The following is a 20,689-nucleotide window of genomic DNA, read 5'->3' on the forward strand; positions in this document are numbered from 1 at the left end:
ACCTGAATAGACATTTTTCAGAAAAAAAAACAAAACAAAACAGATGGCCAACAGGCACATGGAAAGAGGTTCAAACACTGTTAATCATCAGAGAAACACAATTTAAAACCACAATGAGATATCACCGTATACTGCCAGAGTGGCTACCATTAAAAAGAACACAAATAAAAAATGTTGGCAAGCATGTGAAAAACAGTAAGGAGCTTTCTCAAAAGACTAAAAAGAGAACTCCCACATCACTAAAAAGAGAAGCCACTCCTGGGTATATATCCAAAAAATGAAAAACTAATTTGAAAAGACATATGAATCCCAATGTTCATAGCAGCATTATTTACAACTGCCAAAATATAGAAGCAACCTAAGTGTCCATCAACAATGAATGGATAAAGAAGTTGTGCTATATATACACAATGGAATGCTGCTGCTGCTGCTGCTAAGTCGCTTCAGTCGTGTCCGACTCTGTGCGACCCCATAGATGGCAGCCCACCAGGCTCCCCCATCCCTGGGATTCTCCAGGCAAGAACACTGGAGTGGGTTGCCATTTCCTTCTCCAATGCATGAAAGTGAAAAGTGAAAGTGAAGTCACTCAGTTGTGTCCAACTCTTAGCGACCCCATGGACTGCAGCCCACCAGGCTCCTCGGTCCATGGGATTTTCCAGGCAAGAGTGCTGGAGTAGGGTGCCATTGCCTTCTCCGAGAAATGGAATACTACTCAGCCACAAAAAATGAAACCTGCCTTTTGCAACAACATGGATAAAATAAGTCAGACAGAAAGACAAATACTGTATGATATCACTTATATGTAGAATCTAAAATATAAAGCAAACTAATGAAAATTAGTAACAAAAAAGGAACAGACCCACAGATACAGTGGGGAGAAGGAAGTGGGGGAAGGGAAGAATAGAGTAGGGGATTAAGAGGCACAGACTACTATGTATAAAATAAATAGGTTCCAGGGATTATATTGTACAACACAAGGAATACAGCCAATATTTTACAAAAACTATAAACGAGGTATAACCTTTAAAAATTGTGAATCATATACTTACCAGCAGGGGAGATACCATGAGCATGAAGGTGGTTTTCCCAGGGCAAGGCTCATCCATTGCACTCCAGGTGTGCTGACCCCTGCCATTTCCCCAAACGTGGGGAACTCGGCTGCATAATTTGTAGTAGGGAGGAACTGCGTTCATGCTTCCTCCTGGTAGGTTTTGAAAAACAAACGTCTGGGGATTTCCCAGTGGTTCAGCGTTTAAGAATCTGTGCTTCCACTGCAGGGGGCACAGGTTCAATCCTCGGTTCTGGAACTAAGACCCCATATGCCATGTGGTACAGCCGAAAAACAAAACAAAAAACAAAACACTGTGAATCACTGTGTTGTATAGTAAAACTTATATAATATTGTAAATCAACTATTTACATATATACATAAACATTTTAAAAAGGAAGTAATTATTGATAGGTTTGTATTTAGTACCATTTTGCCATTTCCTGCTGTTTTGTGGCTCATCTGTTTCTTTTTTCTTCTCTCACTCACTTGCTTTGTGATTTGATGACTTTCTGTAGTAGTATGCTTAGATTCTTATCCCTTTATCTTTTGGAGTGGAAATGGCAATCCACTCCAGTATTCTTGCCTGGAGAATTCCATGGGCAGGGGAGCCTGGCAGGCTACAGTCCATGGGGTTGCAAAGAGTTAGACATGACTGAGCGGCTATTATTTATACTTTCATATGTTTTCCTATTACAGATCTCCCTCGACTTGTGATGGTTTTATGTCCCAATAAACCCATCATAAGTTGAAAATATTTTAAGTCAAATCTGCATGTAATACAACTAACCTACTGAACATCATAGCTCAGTCTAGCCTACCTTAAATCAGCTCAGAACAGTTACACTGGCTTACAGTTAGGCAAACTCATTTAACACAAAGCTTATTTTTAAATTAAAATGTTGAATATATCATTTAATTTATTGATCACTGTACTGAAAGTGAAAAACAAAATGGTTGTATGGATATTTACCATCAAAGCAGACAGCTGAAAGCACAGCAGGCCTGAAGAATGTTTGAAACATTGAACTAAAATTAATCGAGGGATGATATTGATGCTACAGTGATAATTCTCTCTCGATAAGGCTTGAGGATAGCAGGAGGCACTGGGGCATCTACACCAGCTGATGGTTTAGTAGGCACAATATTCTTTAGGAAGACTTCAAGCTCTGATTGTACAGCTTGTTTTGCCTGCAACATTCTCTTGTGTGTAGAATAAGACAGTTCAAAAACCAGTTTTCAAACAATGTGAATATCATCCAGGCTTCCCTGTTATGGCAACAATAAATGGGAAGTATATGCTTTTTTGAGCAGGCTCTGGGAGTTGGTGATGGACAGGGAAGCCTGGTGTGCCACAGTCCATGGGGTGGCAAAGAGTCAGACACGACTGAGCGACTGAACTGAATTGAACTGAACCTATATGCTTTCTCGTATTCCTGTGTGCTCTAGGGTTTTCCAAGTGGTAGATTAAGAAAGGCTTCAACTTGAACCTTACAACATCTCTGTCCCAAAGCAGCATTATATAGTCTTTGGAAGACCTGAATCCATTGTCTTGGACTTTTGATGAATGTACGTATGCTCTGGCATATGTTTTCAGAACAAGTTGATTTCATCAACATTACATACGTGTTCTGGCAAATACTTCTCATCCACAATTATTCTACGCAGCTCTTCTTTAAACACTTCGGCACTTCCTTAAACACTTTGGTATCAGCAACCTGCTGCCTCACCACCAATGTTCACATTATGAAAATAACAATGCCACTTGAAACACCGGATATTAACTCACTATAAACATTCGCATATGTGTAAGAGCGTCAGCATACTCTTTAAGTGTATGGAAAAAAACTTGCCTCAGTAGACTATGTGGTATGCGCTTCTGTATCTGATCTTCCATTCTAGTGTCGAGAAATTTTCCCATATCATCGATTAGCCCAGGTAATTTCTTCGCGAAGACAGTGGATTTAACCAATGCTGACAATTTCACTGTATCACCGATTCACTTATCCTTTAAGATGGTCGAGATCATCAATTGCAAAAGTCCGAACTCACACGTAATGGCCATTACTGAATTGCCACTTTGATGCAGGGAAATCGAGTTTCATCTCAAGAGTAATTGCTTTCCTCTTCTTCACATCAGAAGCAGGAAGCAACACAATACACTATAGAGCACTGGTTATTTACCCTCGTGACTACATGGCTGACTGGGAGTTGTGGCTCACTGCCAGTGCCCGGCATCATACAAAAATATTGTATCGCATACGGCTAGCTCAGGAAAAAATCAAAATTCAAAATTCGAAGTATAGTTTCTACTGAATGCGAATTGCTCCTGTACCATCGTAAAGTCAAAAAATCCTAAGTCGAACCATTTTAAGACAGAGACATCTGTACTAATTAGCACCCTTTCATTTCAGCTTAAGTCCCTGTCACCAGAAGTCTAGCGGTGATGAACTTCTTTACATTTTGTTTGTCTGGAAGACTCTCCATATCATCTTCAATTCTGCATGTTAAAGCGACTATTCTGCTGAGTTCTTAAGGATGCCAGTTGGGCAGTTAGAAAAGTCATAACTTCTCCAAGTGAACAGTGTAAAAGTAGTCCAAGAAGATTCAGAGAATTTTGTGGGGAGGGGGAAAAATTTTGGATTCTTCATTTCCTTATAAAGACTGTAAACATCATCAATTATAATCTTTTCTAAGTTATAAAGGTTTTCTGGGTACGTCTTGGAAATTTCCATTGTTGTTGTTAAAAGTATTGAAAGTTTTCATAACTTAAAAGTGGAAGAAAACTTATCCATGAACTATGCACAGAATAATTAACAAATTAATTTTCCTAATAACTTTTAAAGGGGCTTCCCAGAGGGCTCAGTGGTAAAGAATCTGCCTGCCAAGCAGGAGATGCAGATTTCATCCCTGGGTTGGGAAGATCCCCTGGAGAAGGAAATGGCAACCCACTCCAGTATTCTTGCCTGGGAAATCCCACAGACAGAGGAGCCTGGTGGGCTACAGTTCATGGGGTTGCAAAAGTATCGGGCACAATTTAGAGACTAAACAACAACAAAAAGTCTTGAGTAACACCTATGAAAACCATTTAGAAAGAAATAAATTGAAAATTAAATTAGACTTTCCAAGATCCTATCAAGTTGTTTTCCTTGTAAAGCTTTTTAGAGGTATATTTTCACATTATTTGAGAACAACATTGATGACATAATGAAAAACATCTTTGTAGCCTGGTCTACTTTTAATGATTCAGATGAGCCTTGTGCAAGATTTTCTTGGGCTCCAAAATCACTGCAGATGGTGACTGTAGCCATGAGATTAAAAGACGCTTGCTCCTTGGAAGAAAAGCTATGACAAACCAAGACAGCATATTAAAAAGCTTTGCCGACAAAGGTCCATCCAGTCAAAGCTATGGTTTTTCCAGTAGTCATGTATGGATGTGAGAATTGGACCATAAAGAAAGCTGAGCGCTGAAGAATTGATGCTTTTGAACTGTGGTGCTGGAGAAGACTCTTGAGAGTCCCTTGGACTGGAAGGAGATCCAACCAGTCCATCCTAAAGGAGATTAGTCCCGAATATTCATTGGAAGGACTGGTGCTGAAGCTAAATACTTCGGCCGCCTGATGCAAAGAGCTGACTCATGAGAAAAGAACCTGTTGCTGGGAAAGATTGAAGGCAGGATGAGAAGGGGATGACAGAGGATGAGATGATTGAATGGCATCACCAACTCGATAGACATGAGTTTGAGCAAGCTCTGAGAGATGGTAAAGGACAGGGAAGCCAGCGTGCTGCAGTCTGTGGGGTTGCAAAGAGTCGGACACAACTGAGCAACTGAACTGAACTGGACGATATTTAAACAACCTTTTGTCATTCCTCAGAAAGTAATCCATGCTGATTGCTCAAGAGGTGTTGAAAAATCTCAGAATCAAATTTATCACTTAAAGTTCCAAGTCTCTTCAAGACTATGAAAAGGGCCTTCTTTAAATCGTTCATTGTTTGACGGGTTATGAGGGTGTAGGACTTAGGGTAGATGGCAGATAAGCTTGAATCATGAAGAAGTCTCGCACTGCCTTCAGTTAATGTAGAAGATTCTTCACTGCAGTAGATCTTTGTCATGACACACACTTTCCCAGTGTAGCCACCAATTTTTACCAGTTTCTTCTTTAAAGTTAAGGCAGTTTGTATAGAATAGCCTTTTAGTTCCTCATTCAGTTCCCTGAGGAAGGTGTATAAGACTGGTGGACGGTCTTGGGAAATTAGAAGTGCATCACAGATGACGCTCTGGTTCTCTTGCAAGTCCAGATCCAAAGACCAACTCTTAGAAAAGATCAATGTACCTTGATGAACAGAGCCCATCTCTTTACATATCAACTGTGCAAGTCCTTCATGTTGTGAGAACAGTCTCTTGTAGAGGATTTCTGGGATATATGTCACCTTTTCTGATGGCACTAGGTATGAAAATAATTATAATAAATTTTTAAATACTGGAAGCTTTCAATTCCAACCATGACAAAGTAGCTTGTACCAGACCAACCCCTCCCACCAAACACAACTATGAAAGTTGTATAAAATATAAAAACAGAAATTTAAAGAACTAGAGAGCAACCAACACAAGCAGGACTTAAAGGGTCACAATATTTGATGGAAACACAGGAAGTAGCACCACATTCATCCCAGCTTTTTGCCTGAGGATATTTTCCATATCATGTCATGGGTAAATACAGCCCAAGCATAAATCTCCAGTTTTATTAGGCTGAGGAAAAAGAGACTGGCATTCGGGGCTACCAGAGGAACTATAATTCGAAAGGGAAAATCTAAGATAAAACTGCAGAAAAGCAGTCAAACTCTACATTCACATTTCCTTCAACTCACTTGGCAGATACAGGGTGAGAAAACCCAGAAGAAATTGTTAGTGGGAGGTTAAAAAGAGCTGAACCTGAGTTTTATCAACCTCATGGTGGTGGGGTGACTTAGACCGGAATTCGAGTCCCTGAAAAGCGGAAGGCCCGTGGTAAACACCTCAGACTTTGAGTTGAGACTCAAGAAGAGCCATGACCTAGTAATGGTAAGGGCAAAATTTAAAGATATTCTTTCTAGAAAAGCATAAAACAAATCTTAAAACAAAGAATCAAGGTTATCACTGGTACTCTATCTACCTGCAGAAAGAAATACAATCCCCTTTGGAGGAATGTAGCATCTTCCAGGGCCTCTGTAGTTTTTTCCTTTTATTTTAATTGGAGGATAATTGCTTTACAACGTCGTGTTGGTTTCCTCCATACAGCAACATGAGTCAGCCATAGTATACACATGTCCCCTCCCTCTTGAACCTCCCTGCACCTCCACCCCATCCCTCCCCTCTGGGTTGTCACAGAGCACTGGGTGGAGCTCCCTGGGTTATACAACAACTTCCTACTTGCTGTCTTATTGTACGTACAGTAATATATATGTTTCAGTTCTGGTCTCTCAATTTGTCCCACCCTCTCTTTCCCCTACTGTGTCTAGGAAGATGCCACATACCACAGGGCAACTAAGCCCATGCGCCACAACTACTGAGCCCACGCACGCTGGAGCCCCCTGCTGCAACTGAGCCTGTGCGCCACAACCACGGAAGCCCTTGTGCCCTAGAGCCTGCACTCCACAGCCAGAGAAGCCACTGCAGTGAGAAGGCCCTGCGCTGCAACTAGAGAGCAGCCCCTGCTCACAGCAACTAGAGAAAGCCCATGTGTAGCAACGGAGACCCAGCACAGCCATAAATAAACAAATAAAAATGAAAGAAAAATAAAAGAGCAATTGGGTGATAAAAGCCATCTATCAGCTTTTCCCTAAGGAGAGGAAGAATCGGGACACACATCTAGTGCCTCAACTTTTCTGGCTACAACTTGAGGCACTGGCTTCCACCCTCCCTTAATCAGGGCACTGGTGGGACTTGGCTTACAAACACTAGGAACAAAGTGTTAGCGGCTTAAATGAGCACAACGCTTTGAGAGGCACCCAGAATGTCTGGCTGAACTACTTAGTGAATTCATCTCCTATTTGATGTCCGTCTGTGAAAACGGCTGCTTTATATAATGTGCAGAAACCAACACAGTCAAGAAAAGAGAAGAAATGGGATTATGCTCAAAATTAAAGAACAAAACTCATCTCCAGAAACCTTTTCCTAATGAAGTAGAGCCAAGTGATTTACCCAACAGGGAATTCAAAATAATGACCTTAATGATATTTTCTTAGGTCAGGAAAGCAATGTTATGAACAAATTATTTAAAATAAATTTTAACAAGGTGGTGTGAAATCAATATATAAAATCAGTTGCATTTCTACACACTAGTGACAAATAAGAAAAAAATGTAACTTTTAAAGTAAAACATTGAGAATTCCCTGGTGGTAAAGTGGTTAGGACTTTGTACCTCCATTCATTCCTAAGGGCACAAATTCAGTTCTGGGTCAGAGAACTAAGATTCCGCAAGCCAAGCAGTGCAGCCAAACAAAAAGGTAACATCAATTACAACAATAAAACATTTTAAAAACCTATGTTCAATTGTACAAAGACCAATTGATATAAATAATGCCACTATGCCACTTCTGAAATCTATATATTCAGTGTAACTGCAATCAAAATCTTTAAAGGGCTTTTTGAGGCACTTAAAACAGTTCTAAAATTTGTTTCATAGATTAAATGATTCAAATTGCCAAAACACTCTCAAAGAAAAAGAGTAATAGTGAGGAGCCCTGCCCTGCTAAGTACTTAGAACAATATTACAATATTAAGACAGTATAGTGTGTGTAAGGACAGACAAATTGACCAAATGAACATAATATGGATTCTAGAAACAAAGCTATACATATACCTAGTAATATTGCTGGAGATGGCATGGCAAATTGGTGGGTGAAAATGGGAACTGTTCAGTAACTGGAGCTGGGTAATGTGGTTACTGGGCTTCCCTGGGGGCTCAGTGGTAAAGAATCTGCCTACCAAGCCAGGAGAACACAGGTTTGATCCCTAGGTTGGGAAGATCCCCCTAGTGAAGGAAATGGCAACCCACTCCAGTATTCTTGCCTAGGAAATCCCATGGACAGAGCAGCCTGGTGGGCTATAGTCCAGGGAGGTCGCAAAGAGTTAGATACAACTTAGTGAATGAAAACCAACAAAGCGGTTATCCACATGGAATAAAATGAAATACCACCCTTACATCACTACTGAGATAGACTGAGGCTTTAAATGTTAAACATAAAGTGCAAAACCCTAAAACTTTTAGAATAAAATGAAAGGAAATATGGTTCTAACTTACTGGTTAGAGAGGATCTCATACACAAAGCAGAAAGAGCAGTGAAACGGAAATTTTAAATATTGGTAACTTGGACTATTTTAAATTAAGTCACAATCAGCAAAAGTATCAAGCTGCTGATAATCATCATATGCCTCAAGGAGTCAGGCATGACTGAAGTGACTTAGCAGCAGCAGCAGCCTCAAGAAAAGAGAAAACAAAAGCTACGAACTTGGAGAAGATTTCTGTAACCTGTAATACCTATGATCAGAAGACGATCTGGATTCTAGAATCTCCTACATATCAACAGAAAAAAGACAAAAACCTAATAGCAAAATGGGCAACCGACAGAATAGGCATTTCATAGGCAATAAAATACAGACAGACAGTAAGTACATGAAGAGATGCTCAACCAAATTAACAACCAGGGAAATGCAGATGTAAGCAGATACTATTTTACACCTATTTGAGTGGGAAAAAGGAGGACGAAAAGAAAGATGAAGAGAAGCTGACAACTGGAGAAGATGTGCCATTTCTAACATGCTGGTGGGAGTAAAGTGACTCATCTACTCTGGGGAACAATCTGGCATTATCCTATTGCTTGGATACTCATATACTTCCTGACCTAGCAATTCTACTCCTGGGTGTGCACCCTAGAAAAACTTTCACAAATATGCGACAGAAGACTGAACAAAAATATTCAAGGTAACATTGTGTATACAGCAGAAAACAACAAACATGTTGCGCATAAGTAATAACAACAAAAACAGGTAAATCAGAGATTCTGAGTATTGTTGGTCTTTCTTCAATAATGGAATATAGCTGTGTATGAAGCTGGGTCTCAATATAGACTTCCTCCTGACATGATGGATTTCCTTTTTGTTTAAACTAAGTTGACTTGGGTTTCTCTTACTTTCAATGAAAGGAGCTCCTATTACACCAAGAAAAAGTCTAAAATATTACATTTTGATATAGTCCATGCTAAAAACACCAAAAGCATTCCCTGAATGCCAGAATATGCTTTAATGATAAGTTTCAAGACAGAGCTTGTTTGAAGAGGAGATTTGAAAAGACATACAAGTCCAAAGAAACCCTAATTAAATTACCTCTAAAGTGATATCTCTGCTGCTGACTTTCTAAATTCTTACCTTTATCAACAGACCAATCATGGGGAATTGGTGATAACATACTTCGTTGAAAGTTCATCTCTTCAAACAACCTGGGAAAATCTTAAAAAACAAAACCACTTTCTTAATTTGTCACAACTAAATGCTTACTATATCAACTAAATGCTTTGTATATCTAAAGTCTGCTTAGAAATGACCCCATTTTCCCAATAGAAATGTTGTTAAATATTGTGGATAGGAGATCAGTCCTGGGTGTTCATTGGAGGGACTGATGTTGAAGCTCAAACTCCAATACTTTGGCCACCTGATGTGAAGAGCTGACTCATTGGAAAAGACCATGATGCTGGGAAAGTTTGAAGGCAGGAGGAGAAGGGGACGACAGAGGATGAGATGGTTGGATGGCATCATCGATTCGATGGACATGGGTTTGGGTGGACTCCGGGTGTTGGTGATGGACAGGGAGGCCTGGTGTGCTGTGGTTCATGGGGTCTCAAAGAGTCGGACACGACTGAGCAACTGAATTGAACTGAACTGATTGTGGATAGATTCCCAGGTCAGACAAAAGTTATAGATTTATTCCTTGAGGCTACTGAAACATACTATGTTGAATATGAATAGGAAAGTGCATGAATAGTAATCGAATACATTACCATATAACTGGGCTCATTTTAAAAGCAATTAAAATTAGAAGACATGAGGGCTAGTGAAGGAGAGTCTAATTTTGGGCAGATTCTAAGAATGAGCCTTGCAATTTCAGAGATTTTTAAGTCGCTAGTGTTGGTCCAATTTCACTGGAGGCTTTTCTTTTCCAAAAATCAGATAAAATACCAACATTAGCCTTTTCTTATCAGTCCAATTTAGGGTTCTATGTTAGTCCACAAATGGAAGAAACAGGAGAGGAAGAGGGAAGAGGTTTTAAGGGAAAGTGTAAAGAAAGATGAAAGAGCAAGTACATTAAAGAGGCAAGTGTTCCTGAGAGAAAGAAATGGTCAGTTACTGAAACTGAGCTCCAAAGGAAAAGGGAGAAGGAATTCACAGGCTTTCCTTGAAAGTGAGTAGACGTGATGGGGAAGAAAAATTACATCAGGTAGTGCTATGGAGAGAAGATAATGTACTTTTGTGTATGGAATAACTACCTTCTAAACAGGTAGAGATAGCTAACTATTGCATGTATCTACCAAAGATTAGTAAATTAGGTGTTGAAATCTGAGGACTATTGATCTTGCCCCCAATCTCAGAGAACAAAAATCCTTCGTGCTGCAGCCAAATGCACCATTATTTCTACCCCCCCTTCCTCACCTGGTTCAGGATCCATCATTAACTGCACCCACTCCTCCACGGACAGCTGCTTCACTTGATTGTCTTTCACATGCCAGGAATCCGGCTTTTTGGCAAACACTGCACAACAGAATGGCTCTATTTTGAGCATAAAGACATATCCACAAAGACTTTCTTCATCGTATACCTCAAGGAATTTGCATAAATAATTGATCTTCTTCTTCTCCATACAGAAGTGATAGACAGGCAACTCGCTGATGCATTTTTCTATTTCTCTTTCTATCTTGTCAAGGTCACTCTTCTCTGCTTTAAAGCCAATTACTTCTTGTTTTTTCTCACTTAAACCAATAAACAAATATCCCCCACGAGTATTTGCAAACGCTGAAACATATTGAGGGAGAATCTCTTTAATGCGTTGCAACAGCTTTTGTGTTGAGAAGTCTTTAATTTCCACATATGTGGATTCAGTGAAGGTGAGTTTTTCTCTATACCTGAGTTGCGTCCTATTAAAAAAATCAGAAGCCAAGGCTTTTGTGCTACTTTCTTCTGTTTCTTCTCGGCACCTCTTTGAAGATGATTTTGACGTTAAAGAAAATCTCTCTCTAGTTTCTACCCTGTCTTTGAGGAATTCCAGTGCCACGGTAGCATTCATGACATTTACAGAGGTTATATCTCTTTTGTACAAATTGGAACTCAAGGTGGCAATCTTCATCCCAGGGATTTTGGAGCTCCACGATTTGACAAAAATCAGAAAATATTTACCTTGTTTCATAAAGTCAAAGTATTTATGAACAATTGGAACCATATCGGCTAAAGAATGTTCCAAATCTAATCCTATTCCATCTTTTTCATAACTATAATCTTCATTCTCAATTTCAATCTTGCTTATTCCCCCTCCAGAATTCAGCAAAGTAATCACACATTTTGAGAGGCTTTCATTCTGCTTTTTTCTCAGTTGAGAATCTTTCATTTTTTTTCTATTCTTCTCCCCCAAAGTGACTTTTCCCACATCTAGAACCAGCTCCGGGTAGTTAGCGTCCAAAACAATACAGATGGTCATTTTCTCAGGAGCCATTCAATTTCCAAGCAGAAATTCTTTTCTGTAAAACAGACAGCCATTTAAAATAGGACCTGAACAGAAGAGATAGCAGATTCTGTATTGTGAGGCAAACCCAGCAAAATTCTTTCTTTTGCTTTATCCTATCTTTGGAGGGAATGATGCTAAAGCTGAAACTCCAGTACTTTGGCCACCTCATGTGAAGAGTTGACTCATTGGAAAAGACTCTAATGCTGGGAGGGATTGGGGGTAGGAGGAGAAGGGGATGACAGAGGATGAGATGGCTGGATGGCATCACTGTCTTGATGGACTTGAGTCTGAGTGAACTCCGGGAGTTGGTGATGGACAGGGAGGCCTGGCGTGCTGCGATTCATGGGGTCGCAAAGAGTCAGACACGACTGAGAGACTGATCTGATCTGATATCCCACTGAATAGCATGGTAAGGATACAAAGTATGTTCTTTTTTTAACATATTTTGAACTAAGGTGATAATTTCTACTCCTCTAAAATTTTTCAATATTTTACCATAGTTTTATATGACCCTCTTCTAATTGTTTGAATCTCATTTTTATCTGTTTATATTATATCCTTTCTTTTTTTAAATATAAATTTATTTATTTTAATTGGAGGCTAATTACTTTACAATATTGTATTGGTTTTGCCATACATCAACATGAATCTGCCACGGGTGTATACATGTTCGCCATCCTGAATCCCCCTTCTACCTCCCTCCCCATACCATTATATCCTTTCTAATTCCATATATATATATATATATATATATATATATATAACTTATTTCTCTCTTCTTTTCTTAAATAAGGCTCTGAGGAGAGCCTATCTATATTTCTGATCTCAGTGAACCAAGTTTTAGCTTTATATATTACATATATTTTAATTTTTAAAATGATTTCAACTTTATCTTAATTATCTTATTGAGGAATCCTTTGGGGACATTATAATTGGGAGTATAAAGACATCTAGCAATATACCACTGTTTTCTTTTTTTTAGTCCTGAAGAAACATTGCTTTACAATGTTGCCTCGGTGCAATATGCCATTTTAGTAATTTTTCCTTCCTGCAAGGATGAATCAGATTCACAAATTTTGGCCATTGATCTTAAGCAAGGTGGGTCAAGATTTTCTATTTTCTATCATTTTCTATCAGATATCACATAGCCACATATTTTCAATGAGGTAAAATTCTCATATACAAAAACGTCTGCTTTAGTATAACTATATACATAATCCATTAGCTCTGTTCCTTTAAGGCCTATTGGGATTACAGCTTTGCTATATGGCCTAGGGAGAAGACAATGGCACCCCACTCCAGTACTTTTGCCTGGAAAGTCCCATGGATGGAGGAGCCTGGTGGGCTATAAAGTCCATGGGGACGCTAGAGTCGGACGCGACTGGGTGACTTCACTTTGACTTTTCACTTTTCACTTTCATGCGCTGGAGAAGGAAATGGCAACCCACTCCAGTGTTCTTGCCTGGAGAATCCCAGGGACGGGGAAGCCTGGTGGGCTGCCGTCTATGGGATCGCATGGAGTCGGACATGACTGAAGTGACTTAACAGCAGCATATGGCCTAGAGACAACTGAGTGTAAAGTTTATCACAGGTAGGAGTCACTACACTGGGAAAGAATATAAAGGGTCCAAATACTCCTATCCATTGCTGGACCAGAATCCTGAGGAGGCTCAGCTGTAGGTTGTAGAGACCACCTCAGTCTCCATAAGCTTTTGATCATATGTAAATAACTATATGGATTGAACATTTGTGTGCCTCCAAAATTCATATGCTGAAACCCTGCCCTACCATGCTGAAGATATTAGAAAGTGGGGCCTTTGGGGGGTAATTAGGATCAGATGAGGTCATAAGGTTCGAGCACTCATGAATAAAATTAATGCCTTTATAAGAATCTCAAGACAGCTTGCTTCTCTTCTCTGCTCTTTACCATGTCATGAAAAGTCAGTAGTCTGCAACCAGAAGAGGACCCTCTTTTCAACCAGACTAGAACCTGACCACACTGGCACCTTGATCCTGGACTTCCCAGCCTCCAGAACTGTGAGAAATAAATTTCTGTTGCTTATAAGCCACCCAGTCTAGGATAGTTCTGTTATAGCAGCCAGAACTGAGACATCGAAAATAACTCTGGGTCTGCTTTGGACATTAAAACTGTGGACATGGAAAATAACTCTCTGTGCTGTGTGCTGAGTCGCTCAGTTGTGTCCAACTCTTTGCGACCCCATGGACCCCAACCTCTGTCCATGGGGATTCTCCAGGCAAGAATACTGGAATGGGTTGCCATGCCTTCCTCCAGGGAGGATCTTCCCAACCCAGGGATGGCACCCAGGTCTCTCGCATTGCAGGCAGATTCTTTACTGTTTGACTCACCAGGGAACCCATCAGGAAGTTTAGTGTGGTTGTTTTCAACCTACAGGAAATCAGGTGGGGGCTCCTACTCAGAACACCAAGAGGAAAGGTCTGGGGCTGGTTCCTGCCGTGGACTCTGAACCTCCGGGGTGCAGAGCACTCTTCATGCTCTGGAATGTCTTCCGTGAAATTTTCTGAGCCCTTCCAGTGCCTGGGACCAGCCAGGGCCAGAAGTATCATCCTGGAAGGTTGCCCAAGCCTGGACAACACTGTAAGGTTTCAGGTCCAACTTTCCTCCCTTTGGAGTTCTCAACGGCGTCTACCTATAACTCACACTGACATGTCCTGGGACCTCATGACTGGATCCTGGTTCCAGAGAATATCCTGGAACTATAAACTGAATGTTTGTGTGCCCCTAAAATTCACATGTTGAAACCTAATCCCCAGTGTGATGAGGTTTGGGGTGTGATGTGGTTAGGTCATAAGGGTGGTGCCTATGTTTTCCTCATTTCCTATTTTAATGCCTTCCTTTGTGTTTATTTTTTCCCCATAGTTTACCTTAGGGTTCACTCTTGGTGTTGAATTTCCTATGGGTTTGGACAAATGTACAATAATATGTATCCATCATTATACTATCATACAGAACGCTTTCACTGCCCCCAGAATCCTGTGTGCTCCGCCTGCTCTCGTCCCGGAACCCTCAATCCCTGACAACTACCCATCGTTTCACTGTCTTAGTTTTGCCATTCCCGTAATGTTGCATAATTGGAGTCATACAGTTACAGTCTTTTCAATTGACTTCATTCACTTGATAATATGCATTTAAGGTTCTTCTGTGTCTTTTCATGGCTTGATAACTCACTTATTTTTTAAAAAAAACTTTAAATTTTGTATTGGGGTACAGCCAATTAACAATGTTGTGATAGCTTCAGGTGAACAGCAAAGGGACTCAGCCATACACATACATGTATCTGTTCTCCCCTAAATTCCCCTCCCACCCAGGCTTACTTATTTTTAACACTGAATAATATTCCATTGCCTGAATACACCACAGTTTATTTATCCATTCACCTACTGAAGGATGCTTTCCAGGTGGTGCTAGCGGTAAAGAACCTGCCTGCCAAAGCAGGAGACATGAAGAGACATGGGTTCGATCCCTTGGTCAGGAACATCTACTGGAGAAGGGAGTGGCAACCCACTCCAGTATTCTTGCCTGGAGAATCCCATGGACAGAGGAGCATAGTGGGTTATAGTCCATGGGGTCACAAAGAGTCAGACACGACTGAAGCGACTGAGCACTGAAGGGTATCTTAATTGCTTCCCAGTTTGGGCAGTTATGAATAGGTTTGCTAAATCATCTATGTGCAGGTTTTTGTGGAGACATAAAACTTAATTTCCTTTGGAAAAATACCAAGGATCAAAATTGCTGGATTATACAGTAAGAGTATGTTTAGTTTTGTAAGAAATTGCCAAGCTGTCTTCCAAAGTAGCTGTGCCATTTTACATTCCCATCAGCAATGAATATGAGTTCCTGTTATTTCACATCCTTGCCAACATTTGGTGTTCTCTGTGTTGCGGATTTTAGCCATTCTAACAGATAAGTGGTAGAATCTTGTTTTAATTTGCATTTCCCTGATGACATATGGTGTGGATCATCTTTTCATATGCCTATCTGCCATCTGTATATCTTCTTTGCTGAATGCTTGTTAAGATTTTTTAGCTCATTTTTAAAAATAGTTATTTTCTTATTGTTGAATTTTAAGAGTTCTTTGCATATTTTGGATAACAATACAATAACTATGTCTCTTGGAAGTATTTTTTCTTAGTCTGTGCCTTGTCTTATTCTCTTGACATTTTCTTTTCAGAGCAGAAATTTTTTAATGTTAATGAAGTCCAATTTATCAATTCTTTACTTCATGGACCATGCCCTTGGTGTTGTATCTAAAAAGTCATTGTCAGCCAAGGTCACTGAGGTTTTCTCCTAGATTATTTTCTAGGCGTTTTATCATTTTGAATTCTACATTTGTTAATACATCCCATGATCCACTTTGAGTTAATGTTTGTGAAGTGTATAAGGTTACCGTGTCTACATGCCTTTTTTTTTTTAATTTCCCATGTGGATGTTCAGTAGTTCTACCACCATTTGTTGAAAAGACTATGTTTACTCCATTGTATTGCCTTTGCTCTTCTGTCAAAGATCAGCTGGCCATATTGATGCACGTCTATTTCTGAGTTCTCTATTCTGTTTCATTGATCTCTTTCTATTCTTGCGTCAGTACCATGCTGCCTGAACCAGTGTAGTTTTATTGAAATTAAAGTACTTTCTTGAAGTTGGGGAGTATCAGTCCTCCAACTTTGTTCTTCTCCTTTAATATTGTGTTGACTATTTGAGGTTCTGTTTTTCTCTCCATATAAACTATAGAATCAGTTTTTTGGTATCCACAAAGTAACTTGCTGGGATTTTGATTGGGGTTGCATTGAATCTTATAGATCAAGTTGGGAAGAACCGAGATTGTGACAATATGAAACCTATTCACAGATATGGAATCTCTATTTAGCTCTACTTTGATTTCTTGCATCACTGTTGTGTGGTTTCCCTTACGTATCTTTTACATATTTTTAACGATTTATACTTAAGTATTTCATTTTGGGTGGTGCTAATGTAGGTGGTATTGTGTTTTTAATTTCAAATTCCACTGTTCATTGCAAATATATAAGAAAATGATTGATGTTTGTATATTAACCTTGTATCCTGAAAACCTGCTATAACTGTTTGTAGTTTCAGTAGTTTTTATTATTTATTCTTTCAATTTTATACATAAATGATTGTCATCTGTGAACAGGTACAACTTTATTTCTTCTTCCCAATCTGTATACTTTTATTCTTTCTTTTTTTATTATTTTAGTAAGGACATCCAATATAATGTTGAAAAAAAGTAGTGAGAGGGGATATCTTTACCTCAACTTAATTTTGGTGGGAAAACTTCAAATTTCTCACCATTAAGTAGGGTGTTAGCTGTAGGTTTTTTTGTAGGTCTTCTTTATCAATTTGAGGAAATTCCCCTCTATTCCTAGCTTGCAGAGAGTTTTTTAATCATAAATGGGTGTTGGGACTTTTTTTTAACTATGTGTCTCAAACCCAGAGGATTTGATGAAGAGTTTATTTTTTAATAATGTTATTTATTTTTGGCTGTGCTGGGTCTTCATTGCTGTGTGGGCATTTCTCTAGTTGCGGCGAGCGGGGGCTACTCTTTAGTTGCAGGGTGCATGTTTCTCATTGCAATGGCTTCTCTTGTTGCAGAGCACGGGTCCTAGGGCACTCAGGCTTCAGTACTTGCAGCTCCCAGCCTCTAGAGCACAGGCGCGATAGTCGGGGTGCATGGGCTTAGCTGCTCTGCAGCATATGGGATCTTCCCAGATCAGGGATCGAACCTGTGTCTCTTGCATTGGCAGGCAAATTCTTCACCCCTGGGAGCCACCAGGGAAACCTTATATATAACATTTTAAAATGATGACAATCTGTCTTAAATTCATTCCAATTTAACTTCAGTCAAATAGAAAAACTCTACCTCTTTATAACTCCTCCCTCCCTCACTTTATGTTACTGATGTCACAAACTGTATCTTTATATACTATGTACTGATAACTTAGATTTATATTACTTATGCATTTTTCTTTTAAATTCTGTAGAAAATAAAAAGTTACAAACCAAAATTATAATAATACTTTTGTAGTATTTGTCTACATATTTTCTTTTACCAATAACTGTTATTAGAATTACTGTCTGACATCCTTGCTCTTTAACTTGAAGAATTCCCTTCAGCATTCCCTTTATGGCCAGTGTAGTGGAAACAAATTCCTCTAGCTTTTGTTTGGGACTATCTTAATTTCTCCTTTATTTTTAAAAGATAGTTTTTCCAGAGATAGAATTTTCAGTTGACGGTGTTTTTTTTTTTTTTAACATTTTAAATATATATCATCCCACTGCCTTCTAGCCTCCGAGGTTTTCTGCTGAGAAACTAGCTATTAATCTTACTGTAGATCCCTTGTGATATGACAAGTTGCTTCTCTCTTGCTACTTTCAAGATTCACTTTGCCTTTGATAGCTTGATCATAAGATGTCTTGGTGTGAATCTCTTTGGGTTTATCCTACTTGGGAGTTTATTGTGTGAGTTTCTTCTGTAGATTCACATATTTCACCAAATTTAGGAAGTTTTCAGTCATTATTTATTCAAATAATCTCTCTTCTCCTTCTGGACTCCCATAATGTGTATTGCTCTGTGTCATAATATCCCACAAATCCCCAAAGCTTTGTTTGCTTCTTTTCATTCTTTTCTTTCTGCTCTTCGACCTGGATAATCTCAATTGTCCTGTCTTAAAATTCATTGATTTTTTTTTATGCCTTCTCAAGTCTACTGTTGAATTCCTCTACTTTTTAAATTCAGTTATTGTATTTTTCAGCTCCAGATTTGTCTTCTTTTTTTTTATTTTAAAATTTTTTGCTTTAAATTTTTTTTTAATTTTTATTTTATTTTTTAACTTTACAATATTGTATTGGTTTTGCCATATATCAAAATGAATCCACCACAGGTATACATGTGTTCCCCATCCCGAACCCTTCTCCCTCCTCCCTCCGCATACCATCTCTCTGGGTCGTCCCAGTGTACCAGCCCCAAGCATCCAGTATCGTGCATCGAACCTGGACTGGCGACTCATTTCATATATTATATTATACATGTTTCAATGCCATTCTCCCAAATCATCCCACCCTCTCCCTCTCCCACAGAGTCCAAAAGACTGATCTATACATCAGTGTCTCTTTTGCTGTCTCGTACACAGGGTTATTGTTACCATCTTTCTAAATTCCATATATATGCGCTAGTATACTGTATTGGTGTTTTTCTTTCTGGCTTACTTCACTCTGTATAATAGGCTCCAGTTTCATCCACCTCATTAGAACTGATTCAGATGTATTCTTTTTAATGGCTGAGTAATACTCCATTGTGTATATGTACCACAGCTTTCTTATCCATTCATCTACTTTGACAAAGGAGGCAAGAATATACAATGGATTAAAGACAATCTCTTTAACAAGTGGTGCTGGGAAAACTGGTCAACCACTTGTAAAAGAATGAAACTAGAGCACTTTCTAACACCATATACAAAAATAAACTCAAAATGGATTAAAGATCTAAACGTAAGGCTAGAAACTATAAAACTCCTAGAGGAGAACATAGGCAAAACACTCTCCGACATACATCACAGCAGGATCCTCTATGATCCACCTCCCAGAATATTGGAAATAAAAGCAAAAATAAACAAATGGGACCTAATTAAACTTAAAAGCTTCTGTACAACAAAGGAAATTATAAGCAAGGTGAAAAGACAGCCTTCAGAATGGGAGAAAATAATAGCAAATGAAGCAACTGACAAACAACTAATCTCAAAAATTGTCTTCTTTTTATAATTTCTATTATTTTTGTTGATATTCCTACTTTGTAAATATGCTGTTTGCCTGATTTATTTAGTTCTTTGTCCATTTTTCCCTTTAGCTCTTTGAGCATACTTAATCTAGTTGTTTTAAAGCCTTCATCTAGTATGTCTAATATCTGAGTTTCCTCAGGGAAAAGTTCTGCCAATCTACCTTCTTATTTTGCATGGGCCATGTTTTCCTGTTTCTCTGTATGCCTTACAAGTTTTTGTTGAAAATCAGATATCTGAAAAAACAGCCCCCTCTCCCAGTCTTTGCAGACTGCCTCTGTGCCAGGGCAGTCTTTCACTGATTAGCTGAGCATGGTCTGAGCATAGTGAGTCTGTCTCCCATGAGAGGTTAAGAAATTCTCAGGTCTTTTACTGATCACAAGTCCTACCTGAGCTTTATTCAATTCCTCCATATACATAGTTGCTTTGCAATACCTTCATTTCCCCAAAATCTCACCCCAGCTCCTTTTCCAGGCTTTAGATGGTTATTGTATGTCTTCAACTGTAATTTTTCGTCCTAGACATCTGTATGTTTATAATCTCCTTGAAGATTTCACAAAGAGTGGCTGCCACTTTTTCCCACCTGGGGTCTGAATGAGGTGATATGGACACCATCCCTCAGGCAGTCTTTAAGACGGGTTATAATATCACAAGTAAGGCCTGTTCTGGCACCACCATGTCAAGGAGGGAAGTGGGAACTGAGTTGCTACCTCATCCATACCAAGATCTTGCCAAGCCAGGGAGAGTTTGAGCCAAGGGCAAGCAAAAATGTCATGCAATTTCCTACAGTTTTGAATGTTGTGTTTTCTTGATATATCCACTTGACTACCTTTGACCACTTACTATTGTTCAGTTCAGTTCAGTTCAGTCACTCAGTCATGTCTGACTCTTTGCGACCCCATGAACCGCAGCACACCAGGCCTCCCTGTCCATCACCAACTCACAGAGTCCACCCAAACCCATGTCCATTGAGTTGGTGATGCCATCCAACCATCTCATCCTCTGTCATCCCCTTCTCTTCCTGCCTTCAATCTTTCCCAGCATCAGGGTCTTTTCCAATGAG

General features: G+C 39.3%; 1 protein-coding gene across 1 annotated transcript in view; it reads right to left on the reverse strand.

Moving 5' to 3' along the window:
* Positions 1–4,815: 4,815 nt before the first annotated feature.
* Positions 4,816–20,689, reverse strand: part of LOC105004008 (schlafen family member 12-like) — a 35,300-nt gene continuing 19,426 nt past the window's right edge. Inside the window, exons 2-4 of the mRNA XM_010861503.1 lie at positions 10,734–11,812; positions 9,456–9,536; positions 4,816–5,493 (exon numbers count right to left, since the gene is read on the reverse strand). Coding sequence (XP_010859805.1) covers positions 4,913–5,493; positions 9,456–9,536; positions 10,734–11,787 — 1,716 coding nt within the window. The 5' untranslated portion in view covers positions 11,788–11,812 and the 3' untranslated portion in view covers positions 4,816–4,912. The remainder of the gene's footprint in view (positions 5,494–9,455; positions 9,537–10,733; positions 11,813–20,689) is intronic.

This window comes from Bison bison, unplaced genomic scaffold (assembly GCF_000754665.1).
Source record: "Bison bison bison isolate TAMUID 2011002044 unplaced genomic scaffold, Bison_UMD1.0 scf7180017864472, whole genome shotgun sequence".
NCBI lineage: Eukaryota > Metazoa > Chordata > Mammalia > Artiodactyla > Bovidae > Bison > Bison bison.